This window comes from Heterodontus francisci, chromosome 39 (genome assembly GCF_036365525.1).
Source record: "Heterodontus francisci isolate sHetFra1 chromosome 39, sHetFra1.hap1, whole genome shotgun sequence".
Classification (NCBI taxonomy): domain Eukaryota; kingdom Metazoa; phylum Chordata; class Chondrichthyes; order Heterodontiformes; family Heterodontidae; genus Heterodontus; species Heterodontus francisci.
The window spans coordinates 41,021,923-41,048,954 of NC_090409.1; the positions used below are offsets into that span (position 1 = coordinate 41,021,923).

Sequence of the window (27,032 nt, forward strand, 5' to 3'; positions counted from 1 at the left end):
ATTACACAGTGATCAATCCTTACCCTGCTGAATAAACAGAGACCCGTTTAATTACACAGTAAGCGATCCTTACCCTGCTGAATAAACAGAGACCCCTTTAATTACACAGTGATTGATCCTTACCCTGCTGAATAGACAGAGACCCCTTTAATTACACAGTGATTGATCCTTTTCCTGCTGAATAGACAGAGACCCCTTTAATTACACAGTGATCAATCCTTACCCTGCTGAATAAACAGAGACCCCTTTAATTACACAGTGATTGATCCTTACCCTGCTGAATAAACAGAGACCCCTTTAATTACACAGTGATTGATCCTTACCCTGCTGAATAAACAGAGACCCCTTTAATTTCACAGTGATTGATCCTTACCCTGCTGAATAAACAGAGACCCCTTTAATTACACAGTGATTGATCCTTACCCTGCTGAATAAACAGAGACCCCTTTAATTACACAGTGATTGATCCTTACCCTGCTGAATAAACAGAGACCCCTTTAATTTCACAGTGATTGATCCTTACCCTGCTGAATAAACAGAGACCCCTTTAATTACACAGTGATCAATCCTTACCCTGCTGAATAAACAGAGACCCCTTTAATTACACAGTGATTGATCCTTACCCTGCTGAATAGACAGAGACCCCTTTAATTACACAGTGATTGATCCTTACCCTGCTGAATAAACAGAGACCCCTTTAATTACACAGTGATTGATCCTTACCCTGCTGAATAAACAGAGACCCCTTTAATTTCACAGTGATTGATCCTTACCCTGCTGAATAAACAGAGACCCCTTTAATTACACAGTGATCAATCCTTACCCTGCTGAATAAACAGAGACCCCTTTAATTACACAGTGATTGATCCTTACTCTGCTGAATAGACAGAGACCCCTTTAATTACACAGTGATCAATCCTTACCCTGCTGAATAAACAGAGACCCGTTTAATTACACAGTAAGCGATCCTTACCCTGCTGAATAATCAGAGACCCCTTTAATTACACAGTGATTGATCCTCACCCTGCTGAATAAACAGAGACCCCTTTAATTACACAGTAAGCGATCCTTACCCTGCTGAATAAAGAGCGACCCCTTTAATGACACAGTGATTGATCCTCACCCTGCTGAATAAACAGCGACCCCTTTAATTACACAGTGATTGATCCTTACCCTGCTGAATAGACAGAGACCCCTTTAATTACACAGTGATTGATCCTTAACCTGCTGAATAGACAGAGACCCCTTTAATTACACAGTGATCAATCCTTACCCTGCTGAATAAACAGAGACCCCTTTAATTACACAGTGATTGATCCTTACCCTGCTGAATAAACAGAGACCCCTTTAATTACACAGTGATTGATCCTTATCCTGCTGAATAAACAGAGACCCCTTTAATTTCACAGTGATTGATCCTTACCCTGCTGAATAAACAGAGACCCCTTTAATTACACAGTGATTGATCCTTACCCTGCTGAATAAACAGAGACCCCTTTAATTGCACAGTGAGTGATCCTTACCCTGCTGAATAAACAGAGACCCCTTTAATTACACAGTGAGTGATCCTTACCCTGCTGAATAAACAGAGACCCCTTTAATTACACAGTGATTGATCCTTACCCTGCTGAATAAACAGAGACCCCTTTAATTACACAGTGATTGATCCTTACCCTGCTGAATAAACAGAGACCCCTTTAATTACACAGTGAGCGATCCTTACCCTGCTGAATAAACAGAGACCCCTTTAATTACACAGTGATTGATCCTTACCCTGCTGAATAAACAGAGACCCCTTTAATTACACAGTGATTGATCCTTACCCTGCTGAATAAACAGAGACCCCTTTAATTACACAGTGATTGATCCTTACCCTGCTGAATAAACAGAGACCCCTTTAATTACACAGTGAGTGATCCTTACCCTGCTGAATAAACAGAGACCCCTTTAATTACACAGTGATTGATCCTCACCCTGCTGAATAAACAGAGACCCCTTTAATTACACAGTGAGTGATCCTCACCCTGCTGAATAGACAGAGACCCCTTTAATTACACAGTGAGTGATCCTTACCCAGCTGAATAAACAGAGACCCCTTTAATTACACAGTAAGCGATCCTCACCCTGCTGAATAGACAGAGACCCCTTTAATTACACAGTGATTGATCCTTACCCTGCTGAATAAACAGAGACCCCTTTAATTACACAGTGATTGATCCTTACCCTGCTGAATAAACAGAGACCCCTTTAATTACACAGTGAGTGATCCTTACCCTGCTGAATAGACAGAGACCCCTTTAATTACACAGTGAGTGATCCTCACCCTGCTGAAGAAACAGAGACCCCTTTAATTACACAGTGAGTGATCCTTACCCTGCTGAATAAACAGAGACCCCTTTAATTACACAGTGAGTGATCCTTACCCTGCTGAATAAACAGAGACCCCTTTAATTACACAGTGAGTGATCCTTACCCTGCTGAATAAACAGAGACCCCCTTTAATTACACAGTGATTGATCCTTCACCTGCTGAATAAACAGAGACCCCTTTAATTACACAGTGAGTGATCCTTACCCTGCTGAATAAACAGAGACCCCCTTTAATTACACAGTGTGTGATCCTTACCCTGCTGAATAAACAGAGACCCCTTTAATTACACAGTGAGTGATCCTCACCCTGCTGAATAAACAGAGACCCCTTTAATTACCCAGTGATTGATCCTTACCCTGCTGAATAAACAGAGACCCCTTTAATTACCCAGTGATTGATCCTTACCCTGCTGAATAAACAGAGACCCCTTTAATTACACAGTGAGTGATCCTTACCCTGCTGAATAAACAGAGACCCCTTTAATTACACAGTGAGTGATCCTTACCCTGCTGAATAAACAGAGACCCCTTTAATTACACAGTGAGTGATCCTTACCCTGCTGAATAAACAGAGACCCCCTTTAATTACACAGTGATTGATCCTTCCCCTGCTGAATAAACAGAGACCCCTTTAATTACACAGTGAGTGATCCTTACCCTGCTGAATAAACAGAGACCCCTTTAATTACACAGTGAGTGATCCTTACCCTGCTGAATAAACAGAGACCCCTTTGATTACACAGTGAGTGATCCTTACCCTGCTGAATAAACAGAGACCCCTTTGATTACACAGTGAGTGATCCTTACCCTGCTGAATAAACAGAGACCCCTTTAATTACCCAGTGATTGATCCTTACCCTGCTGAATAAACAGAGACCCCCTTTAATTACACAGTGAGTGATCCTTACCCTGCTGAATAAACAGAGACCCCTTTGATTACACAGTGATTGATCCTTACCCTGCTGAATAAACAGAGACCCCTTTAATTACACAGTGATTGATCCTTACCCTGCTGAATAAACAGAGACCCCCTTTAATTACACAGTGATTGATCCTTACCCTGCTGAATAAACAGAGACCCCCTTTAATTACACAATGAGTGATCCTCACCCTGCTGAATAAACAGAGACCCCTTTAATTACACAGTGAGCGATCCTCACCCTGCTGAATAGACAGAGACCCCTTTAATTACACAGTGAGTGATCCTCACCCTGCTGAATAAACAGAGACCCCTTTAATTACACAGTGATTGATCCTCACCCTGCTGAATAAACAGAGACCCCTTTAATTACACAGTGAGTGATCCTTACCCTGCTGAATAAACAGAGACCCCTTTAATTACACAGTGAGCGATCCTCACCCTGCTGAATAGACAGAGGCCCCTTTAATTACACAGTGAGTGATCCTTACCCTGCTGAATAAACAGAGACCCCTTTAATTACACAGTGAGTGATCCTTACCCTGCTGAATAAACAGAGACCCCTTTAATTACACAGTGATTGATCCTTACCCTGCTGAATAAACAGAGACCCCTTTAATTACACAGTGATTGATCCTCACCCTGCTGAATAAACAGAGACCCCCTTTAATTACACAGTGATTGATCCTTACCCTGCTGAATAAACAGAGACCCCTTTAATTACACAGTGAGTGATCCTTACCCTGCTGAATAAACAGAGACCCCTTTAATTACACAGTGATTGATCCTCACCCTGCTGAATAAACAGAGACCCCTTTAATTACACAGTGATTGATCCTCACCCTGCTGAATAAACAGAGACCCCTTTAATTACACAGTGAGTGATCCTCACCCTGCTGAATAAACAGAGACCCCTTTAATTACACAGTGAGTGATCCTTACCCTGCTGAATAAACAGAGACCCCTTTAATTACACAGTGAGTGATCCTTACCCTGCTGAATAAACAGAGACCCCTTTAATTACACAGTGATTGATCCTCACCCTGCTGAATAAACAGAGACCCCCTTTAATTACACAGTGATTGATCCTTACCCTGCTGAATAAACAGAGACCCCTTTAATTACACAGTGAGTGATCCTTACCCTGCTGAATAAACAGAGACCCCTTTAATTACACAGTGATTGATCCTTACCCTGCTGAATAAACAGAGACCCCTTTAATTACACAGGAAGCGATCCTTACCCTGCTGAATAGACAGAGACCCCTTTAATTACACAGTGATTGATCCTTATCCTGCTGAATAAACAGATACCCCTTTAATTACACAGTGATTGATCCTTACCCTGCTGAATAGACAGAGACCCCTTTAATTACACAGTAAGCGATCCTTACCCTGCTGAATAAACAGAGACCCCTTTAATTACACAGTGATTGATCCTTACCCTGCTGAATAAACAGAGACCCCTTTAATTACACAGTGATTGATCCTTACCCTGCTGAATAAACAGAGACCCCTTTAATTACACAGTGAGTGATCCTTACCCTGCTGAATAAACAGAGACCCCTTTAATTACACAGTGAGTGATCCTCACCCTGCTGATTAAACAGAGACCCCTTTAATTACACAGTGAATGATCCTCACCCTGCTGAATAAACAGAGACCCCCTTTAATTACACAGTGAGTGATCCTTACCCTGCTGAATAAACAGAGACCCCTTTAATTACACAGTGAGTGATCCTTACCCTGCTGAATAAACAGAGACCCCTTTCATTACACAGTGATTGATCCTTACCCTGCTGAATAAACAGAGACCCCCTTTAATTACACAGTGAGTGATCCTTACCCTGCTGAATAAACAGAGACCCCTTTAATTACACAGTGATTGATCCTTACCCTGCTGAATAAACAGAGACCCCTTTAATTACACAGTGAGTGATCCTTACCCTGCTGAATAAACAGAGACCCCTTTAATTACACAGTGAGTGATCCTTATCCTGCTGAATAAACAGAGATCCCTTTAATTACACAGTGATTGATCCTTACCCTGCTGAATAAACAGAGACCCCTTTAATTACACAGTGATTGATCCTCACCCTGCTGAATAAACAGAGACCCCTTTAATTACACAGTGAGTGATCCTTACCCTGCTGAATAAACAGAGACCCCTTTAATTACACAGTGAGTGATCCTTATCCTGCTGAATAAACAGAGATCCCTTTAATTACACAGTGATTGATCCTTACCCTGCTGAATAGTCAGAGACCCCTTGAATTACACAGTGATTGATCCTTAGCCTGCTGAATAGACAGAGACCCCTTTAATTACACAGTGATTGATCCTTATCCTGCTGAATAAACAGAGACCCCTTTAATTACACAGTGATTGATCCTTACCCTGCTGAATAAACAGAGACCCCTTTAATTACACAGTGATTGATCCTTACCCTGCTGAATAAACAGAGACCCCTTTAATTACACAGTGATTGATCCTTACCCTGCTGAATAGACAGAGACCCCTTTAATTTCACAGTGATTGATCCTTACCCTGCTGAATAAACAGAGACCCCTTTAATTACACAGTGAGTGATCCTCACCCTGCTGAATAAACAGAGACCCCTTTAATTACACAGTGATTGATCCTTATCCTGCTGAATAAACAGAGATCCCTTTAATTACACAGTGATTGATCCTCACCCTGCTGAATAGACAGAGACCCCTTTAATTACACAGTGATTGATCCTTACCCTGCTGAATAGACAGAGACCCCTTTAATTACACAGTGATTGATCCTTACCCTGCTGAATAAACAGAGATCCCTTTAATTACACAGTGATTGATCCTCACCCTGCTGAATAGACAGAGACCCCTTTAATTACACAGTGATTGATCCTTACCCTGCTGAATAGACAGAGACCCCTTTAATTACACAGTGAGTGATCCTTACCCTGCTGAATAAACAGAGACCCCTTTAATTACACAGTGATTGATCCTTACCCTGCTGAATAAACAGAGACCCCTTTAATTACACAGTGAGTGATCCTTACCCTGCTGAATAAACAGAGACCCCTTTAATTACACAGTGATTGATCCTTATCCTGCTGAATAAACAGAGACCCCTTTAATTACACAGTGAGTGATCCTTACCCTGCTGAATAAACAGAGACCCCTTTAATTACACAGTGATTGATCCCTACCCTGCTGAATAAACAGAGACCCCCTTTAATTACACAGTGATTGATCCTTACCCTGCTGAATAGACAGAGACCCCTTTAATTTCACAGTGATTGATCCTTACCCTGCTGAATAAACAGAGACCCCTTTAATTACACAGTGAGTGATCCTCACCCTGCTGAATAAACAGAGACCCCTTTAATTACACAGTGATTGATCCTTATCCTGCTGAATAAACAGAGATCCCTTTAATTACACAGTGATTGATCCTCACCCTGCTGAATAGACAGAGACCCCTTTAATTACACAGTGATTGATCCTTACCCTGCTGAATAGACAGAGACCCCTTTAATTACACAGTGATTGATCCTTATCCTGCTGAATAAACAGAGACCCCTTTAATTACACAGTGATTGATCCTTACCCTGCTGAATAAACAGAGACCCCTTTAATTACACAGTGAGTGATCCTTACCCTGCTGAATAAACAGAGACCCCTTTAATTACACAGTGAGTGATCCTTACCCTGCTGAATAGACAGAGACCCCTTTAATTACACAGTGAGTGATCCTTGCCCTGCTGAATAAACAGAGACCCCTTTAATTACACAGTGAGTGATCCTTACCCTGCTGAATAGACAGAGACCCCTTTAATTACACAGTGATTGATCCTCACCCTGCTGAATAAACAGAGACCCCTTTAATTACACAGTGATTGATCCTTACCCTGCTGAATAAACAGAGACCCCTTTAATTACACAGTGATTGATCCTCACCCTGCTGAATAAACAGAGATCCCCTTTAATTACACAGTGATTGATCCTCACCCTGCTGAATAGACAGAGACCCCTTTAATTACACAGTGATTGATCCTTACCCTGCTGAATAAACAGAGACCCCTTTAATTACACAGTGAGTGATCCTCACCCTGCTGAATAAACAGAGACCCCTTTAATTACACAGTGATTGATCCTTACCCTGCTGAATAAACAGAGACCCCTTTAATTGCACAGTGATTGATCCTTACCCTGCTGAATAAACAGAGACCCCTTTAATTACACAGTGAGTGATCCTCACCCTGCTGAATAGACAGAGATCCCTTTAATTACACAGTGATTGATCCTTACCCTGCTGAATAAACAGAGACCCCTTTAATTACACAGTAAGCGATCCTCACCCTGCTGAATAAACAGCGACCCCTTTAATTACACAGTAAGCGATCCTTACCCTGCTGAATAAACAGAGACCCCCTTTAATTACACAATGAGTGATCCTTACCCTGCTGAATAAACAGAGATCCCTTTAATTACACAGTGATTGATCCTTACCCTGCTGAATAAACAGAGACCCCCTTTAATTACACAATGAGTGATCCTTACCCTGCTGAATAAACAGAGACCCCCTTTAATTACACAGTGAGTGATCCTTACCCTGCTGAATAAACAAAGACCCCCTTTAATTACACAATGAGTGATCCTTACACTGCTGAATAAACAGAGACCCTCTTTAATTACACAGTGAGTGATCCTTACCCTGATGAATAAACTATTAATGCAGCAGTAGCTTCCGTTATCTCTTCCTCTCTCCTCGTTCTAGATATGGTGCAAATCAGTACGGAGAACTTTGGAAAGTTGGGGCTGGTGGAACGTTTAGGCGACCTCATCATTATTCGTCTCCATTCGACAACGGATATTGGCGAATGGGAACTTGTTGTCTCCTCTGGGACCCCGTACAATGTGAAAGTGACAGGTGTCTCAGTTATTTCAATATCCGGGCTGAATTTAACTTAATCCCACTGCCGAGTATCACTTTAATTCCAACTCTATTATAATGTGTCATGCTGGCTTTGGAGTGTAACAGGGACTTTACTGTGAGTGTAATGGGGACTGTACTGTGAGTGTAACGGGAACTGTACTGTGAGTGTAACGGGGACTGTACTGTGAGTGTAACGGGGATTGTACTGTGAGTGTAACAGGGATTGTAATGTGAGTGTAACGGGGATTGTACTGTGAGTGTAATGGGGACTGTACTGTGAGTGTAACAGGGACTGTACTGTGAGTGTAACGGGAACTGTACTGTGAGTGTAACGGGGACTGTACTGTGAGTGTAACGGGGATTGTAATGTGAGTGTAACAGGGACTGTAATGTGAGTGTAACAGGGACTGTACTGTGAGTGTAACGGGGACTGTACTGTGAGTGTAACAGGGATTGTACTGTGAGTGTAACGGGGATTGTAATGTGAGTGTAACAGGGACTGTAATGTGAGTGTAACGGGGACTGTACTGTGAGTGTAACAGGGATTGTAATGTGAGTGTAACGGGGAATGTACTGTGAGTGTAACGGGGACTGTACTGTGAGTGTAACAGGGATTGTAATGTGAGTGTAACGGGGATTGTAATGTGAGTGTAACAGAGACTGTAATGTGAGTGTAACGGGGACTGTACTGTGAGTGTAACAGGGATTGTAATGTGAGTGTAACGGGGACTGTACTGTGAGTGTAACAGGGATTGTAATGTGAGTGTAACAGGGACTGTAATGTGAGTGTAACGGGGACTGTACTGTGAGTGTAACAGGGATTGTAATGTGAGTGTAACGGGGACTGTACTGTGAGTGTAACGGGGACTGTACTGTGAGTGTAACAGGGATTGTAATGTGAGTGTAACGGGGACTGTACTGTGAGTGTAACGGGGACTGTACTGTGAGCGTAACAGGGACTGTACTGTGAGTGTAACAGGGATTGTAATGTGAGTGTAACGGGGACTGTACTGTGAGTGTAACAGGGACTGTACTGTGAGTGTAACAGGGACTGTAATGTGAGTGTAACGGGGACTGTACTGTGAGTGGAACAGGGATTGTAATGTGAGTGTAACGGGGACTGTACTGTGAGTGTAACAGGGATTGTAATGTGAGTGTAACAGGGACTGTAATGTGAGTGTAACGGGGACTGTACTGTGAGTGTAACAGGGATTGTAATGTGAGTGTAACGGGGACTGTACTGTGAGTGTAACAGGGATTGTAATGTGAGTGTAACAGGGACTGTAATGTGAGTGTAACGGGGACTGTACTGTGAGTGTAACAGGGACTGTACTGTGAGTGTAACGGGGACTGTACTGTGAGTGTAACAGGGACTGTACTGTGAGTGTAACAGGGATTGTAATGTGAGTGTAACGGGGACTGTGCTGTGAGTGTAACGGGGACTGTACTGTGAGTGTAACAGGGACTGTACTGTGAGTGTAACAGGGATTGTAATGTGAGTGTAACGGGGACTGTACTGTGAGTGTAACAGGGACTGTACTGTGAGTGTAACAGGGATTGTAATGTGAGTGTAACAGGGACTGTAATGTGAGTGTAACAGGGACTGTACTGTGAGTGTAACAGGGATTGTAATGTGAGTGTAACAGGGACTGTACTGTGAGTGTAACAGGGATTGTAATGTGAGTGTAACAGGGACTGTACTGTGAGTGTAACAGGCTCTAATGTGAGTGTAACAGGGACTGTAATATGAGTGTAACAGGAACTATAAGAATGCCTCAGTATTGATTCCCATCCTCTGGTTTGTGTGGATCTACAGGGCAGAGTGTTGTGGATTTCATGTACGATTTCACCGAGTCATTTGAAGGTCCCCACCCCGGTCTCACTCTGCTACCTGGACGACCATTGGCAGGTAACAGACTTCATCATAATTCATTATTCAGAACTCCTCACTTCCCCTTTTCTCCTCCTGGTCTACAGTGTTACAACTTGGAGACACCCAGACTTCTGTGGGAGCCTCTGTTATGATGCAGAGCTTAGATCTTCAGTGAAAACACAGCCCTGTCTCCAACACAAATAGCCTCTCATATCAGCTTAATACCTTTTCACATTTGTTCATTCTTGAGATGTGGGCATCACTGGCCAGGCCAGCATTTATTGCCCATCCCCAATTGCCCTTGAGAAGGTGGCGGTGAGCTGCCTTCTTGAACCACTGCAGTCCATGTGGGGTAGGTACACCCACAGAGCTGTTAGGAAGGGAGTTCCAGGATTTTGACCCAGCGACAGTGAAGGAACGGCCGATATAGTTCCAAGTCAGGATGGTGTGTGACTTGGAGGGGAACTTGTAGGTGGTGGTGTTCCCATGTATCTGCTGCCCTTGTCCTTCTAGTTGGCAGAGGTCGCGGGTTTGGAAGGTGCTGTCTAAGGAGCCTTGGTGTGTTGCTGCAGTGCATCTTGTAGATGGTACACACTGCTGCCACTGTGCGTCGGTGGTGGAGGGAGTGAATGTTTGTAGATGGGGTCTCAATCAAGCGGGCTGCTTTGTCCTGGATGGTGTCGAGCTTCTTGAGTGTTGTTGGAGCTGCACCCATCCAGGCAAGTGGAGAGTATTCCATCACACTCCTGACTTGTGCCTTGTAGATGGTGGACAGTCTTTGGGGAGTCAGGAGGTGAGTTACTCGCCGCAGGATCCCCAGCCTCTGACCTGCTCTTGTAGCCACGGTATTTATATGGCTACTCCAGTTCAGTTTCTGGTCAATGGTAGCCCCTAGGATGTTGATAGTGGGGGGATTCAGCGATGGTAATGCCGTTGAATGTCAAGGGGAGATGGTTAGATTCTCTCTTGTTGGAGATGGTCATTGCCTGGCACTTGTGTGGCGCGAATGTTACTTGTCACTTATCAGAGATGAGGGGACTTAGCTCCCATAATGAGGGAGCTTTTAGTTTCATTGTCCCTGGGTCACAGGTGTCATACGACCAGAAAAAGGGCCATAAACAACAAAATCTTACATTTATATAGTGTCTATAATGTAGTAAAACATCCCAAGGTATGTCACAGGAGCATTATAAAACAGAATCTGACGCTGACCTACATCAGGAGATATTAGGGACCGGCGACCAAAAGCTCGGTCAAAGAGGTCGGTTTTTAAGGAGCATCTTAAAGGAGGAGGAGAGAGAGAGAGGTGGAGAGGTTTAGGGAGGGAATTCCAGAGCATAGGGCCCCCAGGCAGCTGAAGGCACGGCCACCAATGGTGGAGCGATGGGAATGGTGGAGGCCTGTAAGGGGCCAAAAGGGCCAACACCTGACCATAAGGGACGTGGGGACCACTTACAAGAGTGGTCGGTGACGCCGAGCTTGAGAAGGGCTGGAGAGCAGGGCCAGAATTAGTCTCTGTGCCCGTGTCACAGCTGCAGAATTAATAAGGAATCTCTCGTGGACGTGGGTTAAGGGTAGGTTAGTAAACTGCTCAGAAATTCGGTCGATTATTGCATTGCATTTGCCTCCAGGTAAGGAGAGCGTGCTGGTTGTCACGGTGGCCGGGCTACCCCTCTACCCCTTCCTGATTCTCCAAGAAGTGGCCCTCGTTGATCTTCAGGGTGAGGCCCTGCGAAAGGAGCCTCTGAAGACGACCGCCTCTCCCGATACATTCCTGGTGGAATTCGACACGCTGCCCGACCGTGGGTTTTACGTGCAGTTGTCTGGGCGCGACGGAAACAACCTTAAGTTCCGTCGGCAATCTTCAACACTCAACACCGTGACCAATACCGCAGTGAAGGTAAGGGACAATAATCTGTCACCTGGGAGTATCCGTGCAATGTTCCATAGAGGCTAAAATAGGAGTTAGGAGGGACTGGGAGGATTGAAAAGAAGTGACACACAGGATAATGTTATCAGACAAACGGATATTGAGAAATGGTCTCCCAGGACAGGTACAGCACGGGGGTTAGATACAGAGTAAAGCTCCCTCTACACTGTCCCCATCAAACACTCCCAGGACAGGTACAGCACGGGGGTTAGATACAGAGTAAAGCTCCCTCTACACTGTCCCCATCAAACACTCCCCAGGACAGGTACAGCACGGGGGTTAGATACAGAGTAAAACTCCCTCTACACTGTCCCCATCAAACACTCCCAGGACAGGTACAGTACGGGGGTTAGATACAGAGTAAAGCTCCCTCTACACTGTCCCCATCAAACACTCCCAGGACAGGTACAGTACGGGGGTTAGATACAGAGTAAAGCTCCCTCTACACTGTCCCCCATCAAACACTCCCAGGACAGGTACAGCATGGGCTGTATACAGAGTGAGGAACAGTATTGAAAACGGGCCACGTTCGTGCCCTATCCCTCGATCCCCTCAGCACCCAAAAATCTCTCAATCCCAATCTTGAATACACTCAACGACTAAGCATCTACAGCTCTCTGGGGTAGAGAATTCCAGAGATTGACCACACTCTGAGTAAAGAAATTCCTTCGCATCTCAGTTTTAAATGAGTGCCCCCTTATTCTGTAACTATGTCCCCTCGTTCGAGATTCCCCCACCAGTGGAAACGTCTTCTCAACATCTACCCTGTCAAGCCCCCTCGGAATCTTGTACCTTTCAATCTTCTAAATTCCAATGAATAAAGGCCTAACCCGTTTAGCCGTTCTTGATAAGACAACCCCTTCATCCCAGGAATCAGCCGAGGGAATCTCTTTTGAACTGCCTCCAATGCCTGTTGATCAAGGAGTCAATTACTGCAGTAAGGAGGGATGATATCTTAGAAGGTTCCTCAAATGAGGCCATATGGGTAGAACTTAAAATCAAAAAGGGGGAAATCACTTGGCTGGGAGTGTACGACAGACCTCCAAACAGTCAGGGAGAGATAGAGGAACAGATATGTAGGCAAATCTCAGAGAGGTGTAAAAATAATAGGGTAATAACAGTAGGGGATTTCAACTTCCCCAATATCAACTGGGATAGTCTTAGTGCAAAAGAGTTAAAGGGGGCGGAATTCTTAAAATGCATACAGGAGAGCTTTTTGAGCCAGTATGTAGAAAGTCCTACAAGAGAAGGGGCAGTACTGGACCTAATCCTAGGGAATGAAGCTGGACAAGTGGTAGAAATGTCAGTGGGGGAGCATTTCGGGGATAGTGACCATAACTCTGTAAGATTTAAGGTAGTTATGGAAAAGGACAAAGAGGGACCGGAAATAAAGGTACTGAATTGGGGGAAGGCCCATTTCAATTTGATAAAACAGGATCTGGACAAAGTGGACTGGGAGCAGCTACTTGTAGTAAAGTCTACATCAGACCAGTGGGAGTCATTCAAAAAGGAAATAGTGAGAGTTCAGAGCCAACATGTTCCCGTAAAGGTGAAGGGTAGGACCAACAAGTCCAGGGAATCCTGGATGTCAAGGGATATAGAGGATTGGATAAGGAAAAAAAAAGGAGGCTTATGGTAGATTCAGAATGCTGAAAACAGCAGAGACCCGAGAGGAGTGTAGAAAGTGTAGGCTGGCACATAAAAAATTAATTAGGAGAGCGAAGAAGGGGCATAAAAAAAAACTGGCAGTCAAGATAAAGGAAAATCCCAAGGCGTTTTATAAGTATATTAAGGGCAAGATTATAACCAGGGAAAGAGTCGGGCCTATTAGGGACCAAAGTGGCAATCTGTGTGTGGAGCCGGAGGACATAGGTGAGGTTTTAAATAATTACTTTTCATCTCTGTTCACTATTGAGAAGGACGATGTAGGTGTAGAGATCAGGGAGGGGGATTGTGATATACTTGAACATATTAGCATTGAAAGGGAGGAAGTATTAGCTGTTTTAGTGGGCTTAAATGTGGATAAATCCCCAGGCCCAGATGAGATGTATCCCAGGCTGCTAAGTGAGGCAAGGGAGGAGATTGCAGGGGCTCTGACACAAATTTTCAAATCCTCTCTGGCCACAGGAGAGGTACCAGAGGACTGGAGGACAGGGAATGTGGTACCATTATTCAAGAAGGGTAGCAGGGATAAACCAGGTAATTACAGGCGGGTGAGTCTCACATCAGTGGTTGGGAAAATATTGGAAACATTTCTGAGGGACAGAATTAATCTCCACTTGGAGAGGCAGGGAATAATCAGGGATAGTCAGCATGGCTTTGTCAGGGGGAGATCATGTCTTACAAATTTGATTGAATTTTTGGAGGAGGTGACTAGGTGTGTAGATGAGGGTAAAACAGTTGATGTAGAACAAAGAACAAAGAAAATTACAGCACAGGAACAGGCCCTTCGGCCCTCCAAGCCTGCGCCGATCCAGATCCTCTATCTAAACATGTCGCCTATTTTCTAAGGGTCTGTATCTCTTTGCTTCCTGCCCATTCATGTATCTGCCTAGATACATCTTAAAAGATGCCATCGTGCCCGCATCTACCACCTCCGCTGGCAACGCGTTCCAGGCACCCACCACCCTCTGCGTAAAGAACTTTCCACGCATATCCCCCCTAAACATTTCCCCTTTCACTTTGAACTCGTGTCCTCTAGTAATTGAATCCCCCACTCTGGGAAAAAGCCTCTTGCTATCCACCCTGTCTATACCTCTCATGATTTTGTACACCTCAATCAGGTCCCCCCTCAACCTCCGTCTTTCTAATGAAAATAATCCTAATCTACTCAACCTCTCTTCATAGCTAGTGCCCTCCATACCAGGCAACATCCTGGTAAACCTCCTCTGCACCCTCTCCAAATCATCCTCATCCTTTTGGTAATGTGGCGACCAGAACTGCACGCAGTATTCCAAATGTGGCCGAACCAAAGTCCTATACAACTGTAACATGACCTGCCAACTCTTGTACTCAATACCCCGTCCATGAAGGAAAGCATGCCGTATGCCTTCTTGACCACTCTATTTACCTGCGTTGCCACCTTCAGGGAACAATGGACCTGAACACCCAAATCTCTCTGTACATCAATTTTCCCCAGGACGTTTCCAGGATGTAGTCTACATGGACTTCAGTAAGGCTTTTGATAAGGTCCCGCATGGGAGATTGGATAAGAAGGTAAGAGCCCATGGGATCCAAGGCAATTTGGCAAATTGGATCCAAAATTGGCTTAGTGACAGGAGGCAGAGGGTGATGGTCGAGGGTTGTTTTTGCGAGTGGAATCCCGTGACCAGTGGTGTACCACAGGGATCGGTGCTGGACCCTTGCTGTTTGTAGTGTACATTAATGATTTAGACATGAATATAGGAGGTATGATCAGTAAGTTTGCAGATGACACGAAAATTGGTGGTGTCATAAACAGTGAGGAGGAAAGCCTTAGATTACAGGATGATATAGATGGGCTGGTAAGATGGGCAGAGCAGTGGCAAATGGAATTTAATCCTGAGAAGTGTGAGGTGATGCATTTTGGGAGGACTAACAAGGCAAGGGAATATACAATGGATGGTAGGACCCTAGGATGTAGAGAAGGTCAGAGGGACCTTGGTGTACTTGTCCATAGATCACTGAAGGCAGCAGCACAGGTAGATAAGGTGGTTAGGAAGGCGTATGGGATACTTGCCTTTATTAGCCGAGGCATAGAATATAAGAGCAGGGAGGTTATGATGGAGCTGTATAAAATGCTAGTTAGGCCACAGCTGGAGTACTGTGTACAGTTCTGGCCACCACACTATAGGAAGGATGTGATTGCACTGGAGAGGGTGCAGAGGAGATTCACCAGGATGTTGCCTGGGCTGGAGCATTTCAGCTATGAAGAGAGACTGGATAAGCTAGGGTTGTTTTCCTTCGAGCAGAGAAGGCTGAGGGGGGACCTGATTGAGGTATACAAAATTATGAGGGGCATTAGATAGGAAGAAACTTTTTCCATTAGCGGAGGGGTCAATAACCAGGGGGCATAGGTTTAAGGTAAGGGGGAGGAGGTTTAGAGGGGATTTGAGGAAAAAAAGTTCCACCCAGAGGGTGGTTGGTATCTGGAACTCACTGCCTGAAGAGGTGGTGGAGGCAGGAACCCTCACAACATTTAAGAAGTATTTAGATGAGCACTTGAAACGCCATAGCATACAAGGCTACGGGCCAAGTGCTGGAAAATGGGATTAGAATAGTTAGGTGCTTGATGGCCGGCACAGACACGATGGGCCGAAGGGCCTGTTTCTGTGCTGTATAACTCTATGACTCTATATCCTTTCTTAAATACGGGGACCAAAACTGTATGCAGTACTCCAGGTGCGGCCTCACCAACACCCTGCACAGTTGTAACAAGACTTCCCTATTTTTAAACTCTAACCCCCTGGCAATAAAGGCCAAAATTCCATTTGCCTTCCTAATTGCTTGCTGCACCTGCATGCTAACTTTTTGTGTTTCATGTACAAGAACACCCAGATCCCTCTGTGCTGCACTTTTTTGAAGTCTCTCTCCATTTAGATAATAATCTGCCTTTTGATTCTTCCTACCAAAGTGCACGATCTTACACTTTCCTACATTAAACTCCATCTGCCAATTTTTTGCCCACACACTCAGCCTATCTATATCCCCTTGCAGATTCCTTATGTCCTCATCACTGCCTACCCGCCCACCTATTTTTGTATCGTCAGCAAATTTGGATATATTACACTCTGCCCCCTCCTCCAAGTCATTAATATAGATAGTAAATAATTGGGGCCCCAGGACTGATCCTTGTGGCACTCCACTAGTTACGCCTTTCCAACCAGAAAAAGACCCATTAATCCTGACTCTCTGCATTCTGTGTGTTAACCAATCCTCAATCCATGCTAATGCATTCCCCCCAATACCGTGAGCATCTATCTTGTGCAATAATCTTTGATGTGGCACCTTATCGAATGCCTTCTGGAAATCTAAATACACTACATCTACCGGTTCCCTTTATCCACTCTGCTTGTTATTTCCTCAAAGAACTCTAGCAAATTTGTCAAACACGATTTCCCTTTCACAAAACCATGTTGACTCTGTCTGATTGCATTATGTTTTTTTCTAAATGTCCGGCTATTTCTTTCTTAATAATGGACTCTAGCATTTTCCCAACGACCGATGTTAGGCTGACTGGCTAATAGTTTCCTGCTTTTTGTCTCCCTCCCTTCTGGAACAGAAATTATTCTTCAATCCCAAATATCCTGAGACTGGGACCTGCCCCCTAGTTCTAGACTCTCCAGCCAGTGGGGGAAACAGCCTCTCAACATCTACCCTGTCAAACCCTCTGAGAATTTTATACGTTTCAATGAGATCACCTCTCATTCTTCCAAACTCCAGAGAATATTGGCCCATTCTGCTCAATCTCTCCTCATCGGACAACCCTCTCATCCCGGGAATCAGTCTGGTGAATCTTCATTACACTCCCTCTAAGGCAAGTCTATCCTTCAGTAGGTAAGGAGACCAGAACTGTACACAGTGCTCCAGGTGTGGTCTCCCCAAAACCCTGTAGAATTGCAGCAAGACTCCCTCACTCTTACAGTCCAACACAATAAAGGCCAACAAACCATTTGCCTTCCGAATCGCTTTCTGTGCAGGCATGTTAACTTTCTGTGATTATCTTGACTTTTAGTCTCCTTATCTGAGGAAGGGTGTTCTTGCTATAGAGGGAGTGCAGCGAAGGTTCACCAGACTGATTCCTGGGATGGCGGGACAGACGTATGAAGAGAGATTGGGTCGACTAGACTTGTATTCGCTAGGGTTCAGAAGAATGAGAGGGGATCTCATAGAAACCTACAAAATTCCAACAGGACTAGATAGACTAGATGCAGGAAGGATGTTCCCGATGGTGGGGGAGTCCAGGACCAGGGGTCACAGTCTAAGGATAAGGGAGTAAACCATGTAGGACTGAGATAAGGAGGGATTTCTTCACCCAGAGAGTGGGGAACCTGTGGAATTCTCTACCACGGAAAGCAGTTGAGGCCAAATCATTAAATGTATTCAAGAAAGAGTTAGATATAGTTCTTGGGGCTAATGGGATCAAGGGCTACGGGGGGGAAAGTGGGAGTTTTGGATGATCAGCCATGATCGTGCCGAATGGCGGAGCAGGCTCGAAGGGCCGAATGGCCTACTCCTGCTCCTATTTTTCTGTGTTTCGACGTACAAGGTCACCCAGATCCCACCGTTTCCCAGTCTCTCGTCATTCACCAGATGCCCTGCTCCGTCGACGAGGATTCCAAGAGGGTGCCATAGAGCTGGGGTTGCGGTCGAGGGGAAGGGTAAACACTCTGACAATGTCACTCCTGCTGCGTCGCAGGTCATCGCCAAGGATACCGTCAAGGTCGGGATGAATACCAACATCTCTTACACGATCACAAACAAGGGCTCGCCATCCCTGTACAAGATCCACACAACAGACGACCACAATTTCACCCAGTCCCAACCTTCCAGGTAAGCAATTGATCGAAGCGTCAGCGACGGTTCCCGCGTTAGTGCAATAGCAGGCGTTACCCTCTCCGCAGCTCACCGCCTTCCCTGACCCGTGTGACGGGGGTCACTCTCGGGGACGGCCTCACCTGGAAATTATTCTTCCGGGTGATAGGACACAAGGGGGTTGAGGGATTATGACGGGACTCGATGACGAGAAGTCAATGGCAGGTCCAGCGGGGTATCTCATTCTCATTGATCGATCAGGGAGAAAGACTTGCATTTCTCCAGCGCCTTTCCCCAACTCAGGACGTCCCGAACTGCTTCACAGACAATGTAAGGACTTTTTTTTTTTTGGAAGTGTGCTCACTGTTGTAATGTAATGTGGCGCACAATGTGCGCACAGCAAGATCCCACAAACAGCAATGTGATAACGACCCAGATCATCTGTTTTTTTTTAGTGATGTTGGTTGAGGGATAAATATTGTCCCCAGGACACCGGGGAGAACTCCCCCCCCCCCCGCTCTTCTTCCAAATAGTGGCCGTGGGATCTTTTACACCCACCTGAGAGGGCAGACGGGGGCCTCGGTTTAATGTCTCATCCGAAAGAGGGCACCTCCGACAGTGCGGCACTCCCTCAGTACTGACCCTCCGACAGTGCAGCACTCCCTCAGTACTGACCCTCCGACAGTGCAGCACTCCCTCAGTACTGACCCTCCGACAGTGCAGCACTCCCTCAGTATTCACCAGAATGATTGCAGGGCTGAAAGGGTTAAATTACGGCACCTCCGACAGTGCGGCGCTCCCTCAGTACTGACCCTCCGACAGTGCAGCACTCCCTCAGTACTGACCCACCAACAGTGCGGCATTCCCTCAGTACTGACCCTCTGACAGTGCAGCACTCCCTCAGTACTGACCCTCCGACAGTGCGGCACTCCCTCAGTACTGACCCTCCGACAGTGCGGCACTCTCTCAGTACTGAACCTCCAACAGTGCAGCAGTCCCTCAGTACTGACCCTCCGACAGTGCAGAACTCCCTCAGTACTGACCCTCCGACAGTGCCGCACTCCCTCAGTACTGACCCTCCGACAGTGCAGCACTCCCTCAGTACTGACCCTCCAACAGTGCGGCACTCCCTCAGTACTGACCCTCCGACAGTGCGGCACTCCCTCAGTACTGAACCTCCGACAGTGCGGCACTCCCTCAGCACTGACCCTCAGACAATGTGGCACTCCCTCAGTACTGCCCCTCCGACAGTGCGGCACTCCCTCAGTACTGACCCTCCGACAGTGCGGCACTCCCTCAGTACTGACTCTCCGACAGTGCAGCGCTCCCTCAGTACTGGCCCTCCGACAGTGCGGCACTCCCTCAGTACTGACCCTCCGACATTGCTGCACTCCCTCAGTACTTACCCTCCGACAGTGCGGCGCTCCCTCAGCACTGAACCTCTGACAATGCGGCACCTCCTCAGTACTGACCCTCCGACAGTGCGGCACCCCCTCAGTACTGACCCTCCGACAGTGCGGCACTCCCTCAGTACTGACCCTCCGACAGTGCGGCACTCCCTCAGTACTGACCCTCCGACAGTGCGGCACTCCCTCAGTACTGACCCTCCGACAGTGCGGCACTCCCTCAGTACTGACCCTCCGACAGTGCGGCACTCCCTCAGTACTGACCCTCCGACAGTGCGGCACTCCCTCAGGGGTCATTATCACATCGCTGTTTGTGGGATCTTGCTGTGCGCAGACTGGCTGCCGCGTTTCCTACATTACAACAGTGAGCACACTTACAAAAAAAAATGTGCTTCGTCGTCTCTGAGGAGGTTTCGTTCTCTCTGCCTCGTTTACACTCATCCTCCATTCCCCCACTCTGCGTTTTGTAGATTTCAGCTCCAGACGTTTGATACTTTCGCACCTGAATTATTCCAAAGTTCCCAACTCACCTGAACAGTCCAACACCCGACAAACGGCGGCAGCCCTCCAGACATTATTCCCTGGGAGGACCGGTGTCCTTCCCAACCGTGTCCCAAATAACTCTCAATCTCACCAGCTGCCAAGGACCCATCCAGCCTCATCCCACTTCCCAACTCTTGCTCCCTAACCTTGTCGGTGATGACACTTCAAGGGCATATCCAGATGGTGTTCAAATGCGATGAAGGTTTTCTGCCTCTTACTACCCTTTCAGACAGTGAGTTCCAGACCCCCACCACCCTCTGAGGGAAAACCAATTCCCATTGAATCCCCTCTAAACCTCCTCCCTCTTACCCTAAATCTATTCCCCCTGGTTACAGACCCCTCGACCAAGGGGTACAGGCCCTTCCTGTCCACTCTATCTAGACCCGTCATAATTTTATACACCTCAGTTAAATCTCTCCTCAGCCTCTGCTGTTCCAAAGAAAACGAGCCTAGCCTGTCCAACCTTTCCTCGTAAGACAGCCCGCCCATTCCAGGTACTTGTCTAATAAACCTTCTCTGTACTGCCTCCAACACAGTTACATCCTTCCTTAAATAAGGAGACCAGTACTGTACACAGTACTCCAGATGTGGTCTCACCAATGCCCTGTATAGCTGAAGCATAACCTCCCTACTTTTATATTCAATTCCCCCTCGCGATAAACGATAACATTCTATTAGCTTTCCTAATTACTTGCTGTACCTGCATACTCACCTTTTGCGATTCATGCACTCGGACACCCAGATCCCTCTGCATCTCAGAGCTCTGCAATCTCTCACCATTTAGATAATATGCTGCTTTTTTATTCTTCCTTGCCAAAGTGGACAATTTCCCACTTTCCCACATTATACTCCATTTGCCAGGTCTTTGCCCACTCACTTAACCTATCTATATCCCTTTGTAGCCTCCTTATGTCATCTTCACAACTTACTTTCCTACCTATCTTTGTGTCATCAGCAAATTTAGCAACCATACCTTCGGTCCCTTCATCTAAGTCATTTATATAAAGTGTAAAAAGTTGAGGTCCCAGCACAGATCCCTGTAGCACACCACTCGTTAAATCTTGCCAACCAGAAAATGACCCATTTATGCCTACTCTCTGTTTCCTGTTAGCTAGCAAATCTTCTATCCATGCCAATATGTTCCCTCCTACACCATGAGCTTTTATTTTCCACAATAACCTTTGATGTTGCACCTTATCAAATGCCTTCTGAAAATCTCAGTACAATACATCCACCAGTTCCCCTTTATCCACAGCACATGTAACTCCCTCAAAGAACTCCAATAAATTGGTTAAACATGATTTCCCTTTCACAAAACCATGTTGACTCTGCCTGATTACCTTGAATTTTTCTAAGTGCCCTGCTATAACATCTTTAATAACACCTTCTAACATTTTCCCTAAGACAGATGTTAAGCTAACTGGCCTGTAGTTTCCTGCTTTTTGTCTCCCTCCTTTTTTGAATAAAGGAGTTACATTCGCTATTTTCCAATCTGATGGAACCTGCCTCAAATCTAGGGAATTTTGGAAAATTAAAACCAACGCGTCAACTATCTCACTAGCCACTTCTTTTAAAACCCTAGGATGAAGTCTATCAGGACCCAGGGACTTGTCAGCCCGCAGCTCCAACAATTTGTTCAGTACCACTTCCCTGGTGATTGTAATTTTCTTGAGTTCCTCCCTCCCTTCCATTTCCTGACTTACAGCTAATACTGGGATGTTACTTGTATCCTCAATAGTGAAGACCGATGCAAAATATCTGTTCAATTCATCTGCCATCTCCTTATTATCCATTATTAATTCCCCAGACTCACTTTCTATAGGACCAATGCTCACGTTTTAAATATCTATTGAAACTCTTAATATCTGTTTTTATATTTCTAGCTAGCTTTCTCTCGTACTCTAACTTTTCCCTCCTTATTAATCTTTAAGTCATTCTTTGCTGTTTTTCTATATTCTGTTCAACCTTCTGACCTGTCTCCCATCTTTGTGCAATTATCGGCTTTTTCTTTAAGTTTGATACTATCTTTAACTGTTTTAGTTAACCACGGATGGCAGGTCCCACCCTTGGAATTTTTCTTTCTCCTTGAAATGTATCTATTCTGTGCATTCTAAAATGTCCCCTTAAATGTCTGCCACTGCATCTCTATTGACCTATCCCTTAACCGACTTTGCCAGTTCACTTTAGCTAGCTCTGCTCTCATGCCCTCATAATTGCCCTTATTTAAGTTTAAAATACTAGTCTTGGACACACTCGTCTCTCCCTCGAACTGAACGTAAAATTCAAGCACATTATGATCGAAAGTGTTTTATACAGTTCTAGCATAACCTCCCTGCTCTTATATTTTTTGCCTTCACTAATAAAGGCAAGTATCTCACCTTAACCACCTTATCAACCTATCCTGCTACCTTCAGGGATCTGTAGACATTCACTCCAAGGTCCCTCTGTTCCTCCACACTTCTCAGTATCCGACTATTTATTGTGTATTCCTTTGCCTTGTTAGCCTTTGTCAGTGATTTATAAAGGGTTTAATGTAATCTTTCCCTCCCTCTCTCTCTCTCTCTGTGTTTCAGTGTTTTCATCAATTCTAACCAGACTATAGAAGGCACCAGCATTGTCTCAGCACCTGATGGAACAGAACCAGGGACAGTGGTAACAGTAACAGTTGAGGCAAGGTCTCCGTTAGATCTCGGCTACAGCGTTCATGAGCTGACGGTCATCAGTCAGGTACTGCGATCTCAGGGATGTTAACATGTTTACAAGGTAGACATCAGCAGTGATCAAATAGCGACAGACCCACAGTCCGACTCACGAGCGCATAATAATGGCGAAGTGTTACTCGCAAACGACTCCCAGATCACAGCGGAGCCACACACATCACATCAAAGCTGTGGCTCTGGGGGTTTTAGTGCTCTCTCTCTCTCTCTCTCTCTCTCTCTCTCTCTCTCTCTCTCTCTCTCTCTCTCCCCGCCCCCCCTCCCCCTCCCTCCCTTAGTCAGGAAAGTCATGAACTCGAATCCCACTCCAGAGAATTCAGCACCTTAATCCAGACCGGCACTCCACAATTCCTTCGCTTGGAGGAGCACTGCACTGTCGGAGGGTCAGCACTGAGGGTGTGCTGCACTGTCGGAGGGGCAGTACTGAGGGAGTGCTGCACTGTTGGGGGGGTCAGTACTGAGGGAGTGCTGCACTGTCGGAGGGGCAGTACTGAGGGAGTGCTGCACTGTCGGAGGGACAGTACTGAGGGAGTGCTGCACTGTTGGGGGGTCAGTACTGAGGGAGTGCTGCACTGTCGGAGGGGCAGTACTGAGGGAGTGCTGCACTGTTGGGGGGTCAGTACTGAGGGAGTGCTGCACTGTTGGGGGGTCAGTACTGAGGGAGTTCTGCACTGTCGGAGGGGCAGTACTGAGGGAGTGCTGCACTGTCAGAGGGTCAGTACTGAGGGAGTGCTGCACTGTCGGAGGGGCAGTACTGAGGGAGTGCTGCACTGTTGGGGGGTCAGTACTGAGGGAGTGCCGCACTGTCGGAGGGTCAGTACTGAGGGAGTGCTGCACTGTCGGAGGGGCAGTACTCAGGGAGTGCTGCACTGTTGGGGGGTCAGTACTGAGGGAGTGCCGCACTGTCAGAGGGGCATTACTGAGGGAGTGCCGCACTGTCGGAGAGTCAGTACTGAGGGAGTGCCGCACTGTCGTAGAGTCAGTACTGAGGGAGTGCCGCACTGTCAGAGGGTCAGTACTGAGGGAGTGCCGCACTGTCGGAGAGTCAGTACTGAGGGAGTGCCGCACTGTCGGAGAGTCAGTACTGAGGGAGTGCCGCACTGTCGGAGAGTCAGTACTGAGGGAGTGCCGCACTGTCGGAGAGTCAGTACTGAGGGTTGTTGGGTTGAATATGGAGGGAGTTTGACTCATTAATATATTAATATGAAACCTGTAGAGCAAATAACATGGAGTCATTACAGCACAGAAAGAGGCCATTCAGCCTATAGATTCCATGATGGCTCTCCTCAGTACAACCCAGTCAGTCCCTCTCCCCCGTTCTGTCCCCGTATCCCTGTAAGTTTATTTCCCTCGAGTTCCCATCCAATTTCTTTTTGAAATCATTGATCTTCTCCGCTTCCACCACCCTCGTAGGCAGTGAGTTCCAGCTCATTACCACTCGCTGTGTAAACAAGTTCCTCCTCACTGCCCCCTCCCGTATCTCTTGCCTAAAACCTTCAATCTGTCTCCCCTAGTCCTTATACCATCAGTTAATGGGGACAGTTTTTCCTTGTCTAACTGATCTAAGCCTGTCATAATCATGTACACCTCTATCAAATCTCCCCTCAATCTCCTTTACTCCAGGGAGAACAAACCCAGCTTCTCCGACCTGACCTTGTAGCTAAAATCCCCCATCCCCGGAACCATCCTGGTAAATCTCCTCTGCACCCTCTCAAGGACACTCACATCCTTCCTCAAGTTTCGGTGACTGAATGCAATGCACCTTGTCGCTGTGAAATGGTGGGAGTTGTAGAGAGAGAGCATGGGTTTGCAATGGGGAGATGCCAGAATGAGGGAGTCTCGCTGCGATTGGTGAGACCACCCCTGCAGCACTGTGTACAGTCCTGCTCTCCTTACCTAATGAAGGATAGACTTGCCTTAGAGGGAGTGTAATGACGGTTCACCAGACTGATTCCCGGGATGAGAGGGTTGTCCGATGAGGGGAGATTGAGCAGAATGGGCCGATATTCTCTGGAGTTTGGAAGAATGAGAGGTGATCTCATTGAAACGTATAAAATTCTCAGAGGGTTTGACAGGGTAGATGTTGAGAGGCTGTTTTCCCCCAGGCTGGAGAGTCTACAACTGTGGGGGTGGGGGGGTGTCCCAGTCTCAGGATAAGGGGTCGGCCATTGGGGACTGAGATGAGGAGGAATGTCTTCACTCAGAGGGTTGGGAATCTCTGGAATTCTCTACCCCAGAGATCTGTAGATGCTCAGTCGTTGAGTGGATTCAAGACCGAGATCGAGAGATTTTTGTGGGCGCTGAGAGAATCGAGGGACAGGGCGGGAAAGTGGAGTTGACGATCAGCCATGACCTTATTGAATGGGGGAGCAGGGTCGGTGGGGGGGGGGGGTGCCGAATGGACTCCCCCTGCTCCTGTTTGTGATGGTCTTATGAGATTGAACTTGAAGGTGTGGAAAACCAGCTCTTGTGACGCTCGGCGACTCCTGGGGGATGTTTGAACAAACTCTTCATTACATAAGTTGACAAAAGTCATCGAACAATTCTGCCAACAGGTGCAAGATCTTACCCCGCCCACCTGTGGCATCACCGCCAGGAGCAAACAGTGCCCGCCCGGGGGTCAGGCGCAGTGCGGCCTCAAACTCTGGTCCCTCACCGCCAGGTTCACCAACAGTGGGATGGACAAGGTGGCGATCTACGCTCGGCGCGGGAATGGGACCTTCACCAGGGAGGAGAAGCAAGGTGGCGTGACTCTTGTCCATTACACCTCCTCCTGTTGCTTTCCGGACGTGGATCTGGTGGGGGTGGACACGGCCGGCAATGCCGGGAGGTGCTCGACAAGGGTCAACAACCGGGGTCAAAGTTCAGCCGCGTACAACATGGCCGCCTTGGTGGCGACCTCTCTGCTGTCTTGTCTTCTTGGCTGATTTGCCCGAGGAGGGCGATATGACGGTGGGGGGGGTGGAGGGTTTCTTAAGCATCTGGCCCAGCCGTGGTTGCGTGACTCCTTCCCTACGATGATCGTGATATCGTACCTGTCGTACGCTTCCCAGCCTGAATTGCGCATTAGGTATCGTGGGTCTGCCTCCCAGCGCTCGCTTTGATTAAGAAGCAAATTAAGCGGGAACCTCCGGAGTCTGCACATGTGCAGGTAAACACGGAAACTCCACGATTTGCTTTCCAATTTACCTTACCTTCCTCCTCCGCATGCTTCTCTCACCGACGTCAAGGAAGTGGCACATCTTACCGTACAGGCACCCACTCAACATGCAGGCTGCCGTGACGAGTCTCAATCGCTGGCAAAATTACATGCACAGAAAGAGGCCGTTCGGCCCTTCCTATCCGTGCTGGATCTCTGCATGAGCAACTCAGCGGGCCCCACTCCCCGGCCTTTTTCCCGTAGCCCTGCAAGTCTTTTCTCTTCAGGGGAAAAAAGCTCACTGGCCCTGAAAACGTAATTTTACAAGTGTGGAGTCTCATGCCTTCAGAATGTAATTGCTGTTGGAGATTTTTGCAACAAATAAAAGTTAAAATCAAGCTTTTTCTTTTTTTTTTAACTTTTTTGCCTTCTTTATCCGATCCTTTTTTTTCTCACTTCGTGTACAAGATTTGAGGTCGAGTTATGTAATCTAAATTACACTTCCTGGTTTAGAGTTTGCGTGGCTCAATGAGGATTCTGCAGTCTGATTGGTTGAAGAGCCTCGCTGTTGCCGGCCCTGCTCACACAGATCGCCTGCAGAGGGCGGCGTGGTGTTTTGGACAGAGGATTAACGCAGGGTACTGCTCAAAATTCCACGATAGCCCAATGGGCAACTGCCGAGCTAAATGTAGAGTCTT

The 27,032-nt window shown here is 46.6% G+C and overlaps 1 protein-coding gene across 5 annotated transcripts in view; it reads left to right on the forward strand.

Annotated features, from left to right (window-relative positions):
* LOC137352781 (von Willebrand factor A domain-containing protein 7-like) overlaps positions 1–26,737 on the forward strand; it is a 74,224-nt gene extending 47,487 nt beyond the window's left edge. For all 5 annotated transcript variants that reach the window (XM_068018597.1, XM_068018598.1, XM_068018600.1 and 2 more), the window contains 6 exons: positions 8,055–8,207; positions 10,030–10,122; positions 11,718–11,986; positions 18,414–18,547; positions 23,052–23,205; positions 25,751–26,737. In XM_068018597.1, the coding sequence (XP_067874698.1) occupies positions 8,055–8,207; positions 10,030–10,122; positions 11,718–11,986; positions 18,414–18,547; positions 23,052–23,205; positions 25,751–26,122 (1,175 nt within the window). In that variant the 3' untranslated portion in view covers positions 26,123–26,737. The remainder of the gene's footprint in view (positions 1–8,054; positions 8,208–10,029; positions 10,123–11,717; positions 11,987–18,413; positions 18,548–23,051; positions 23,206–25,750) is intronic.
* The last annotated feature ends 295 nt before the right edge of the window (positions 26,738–27,032 follow it).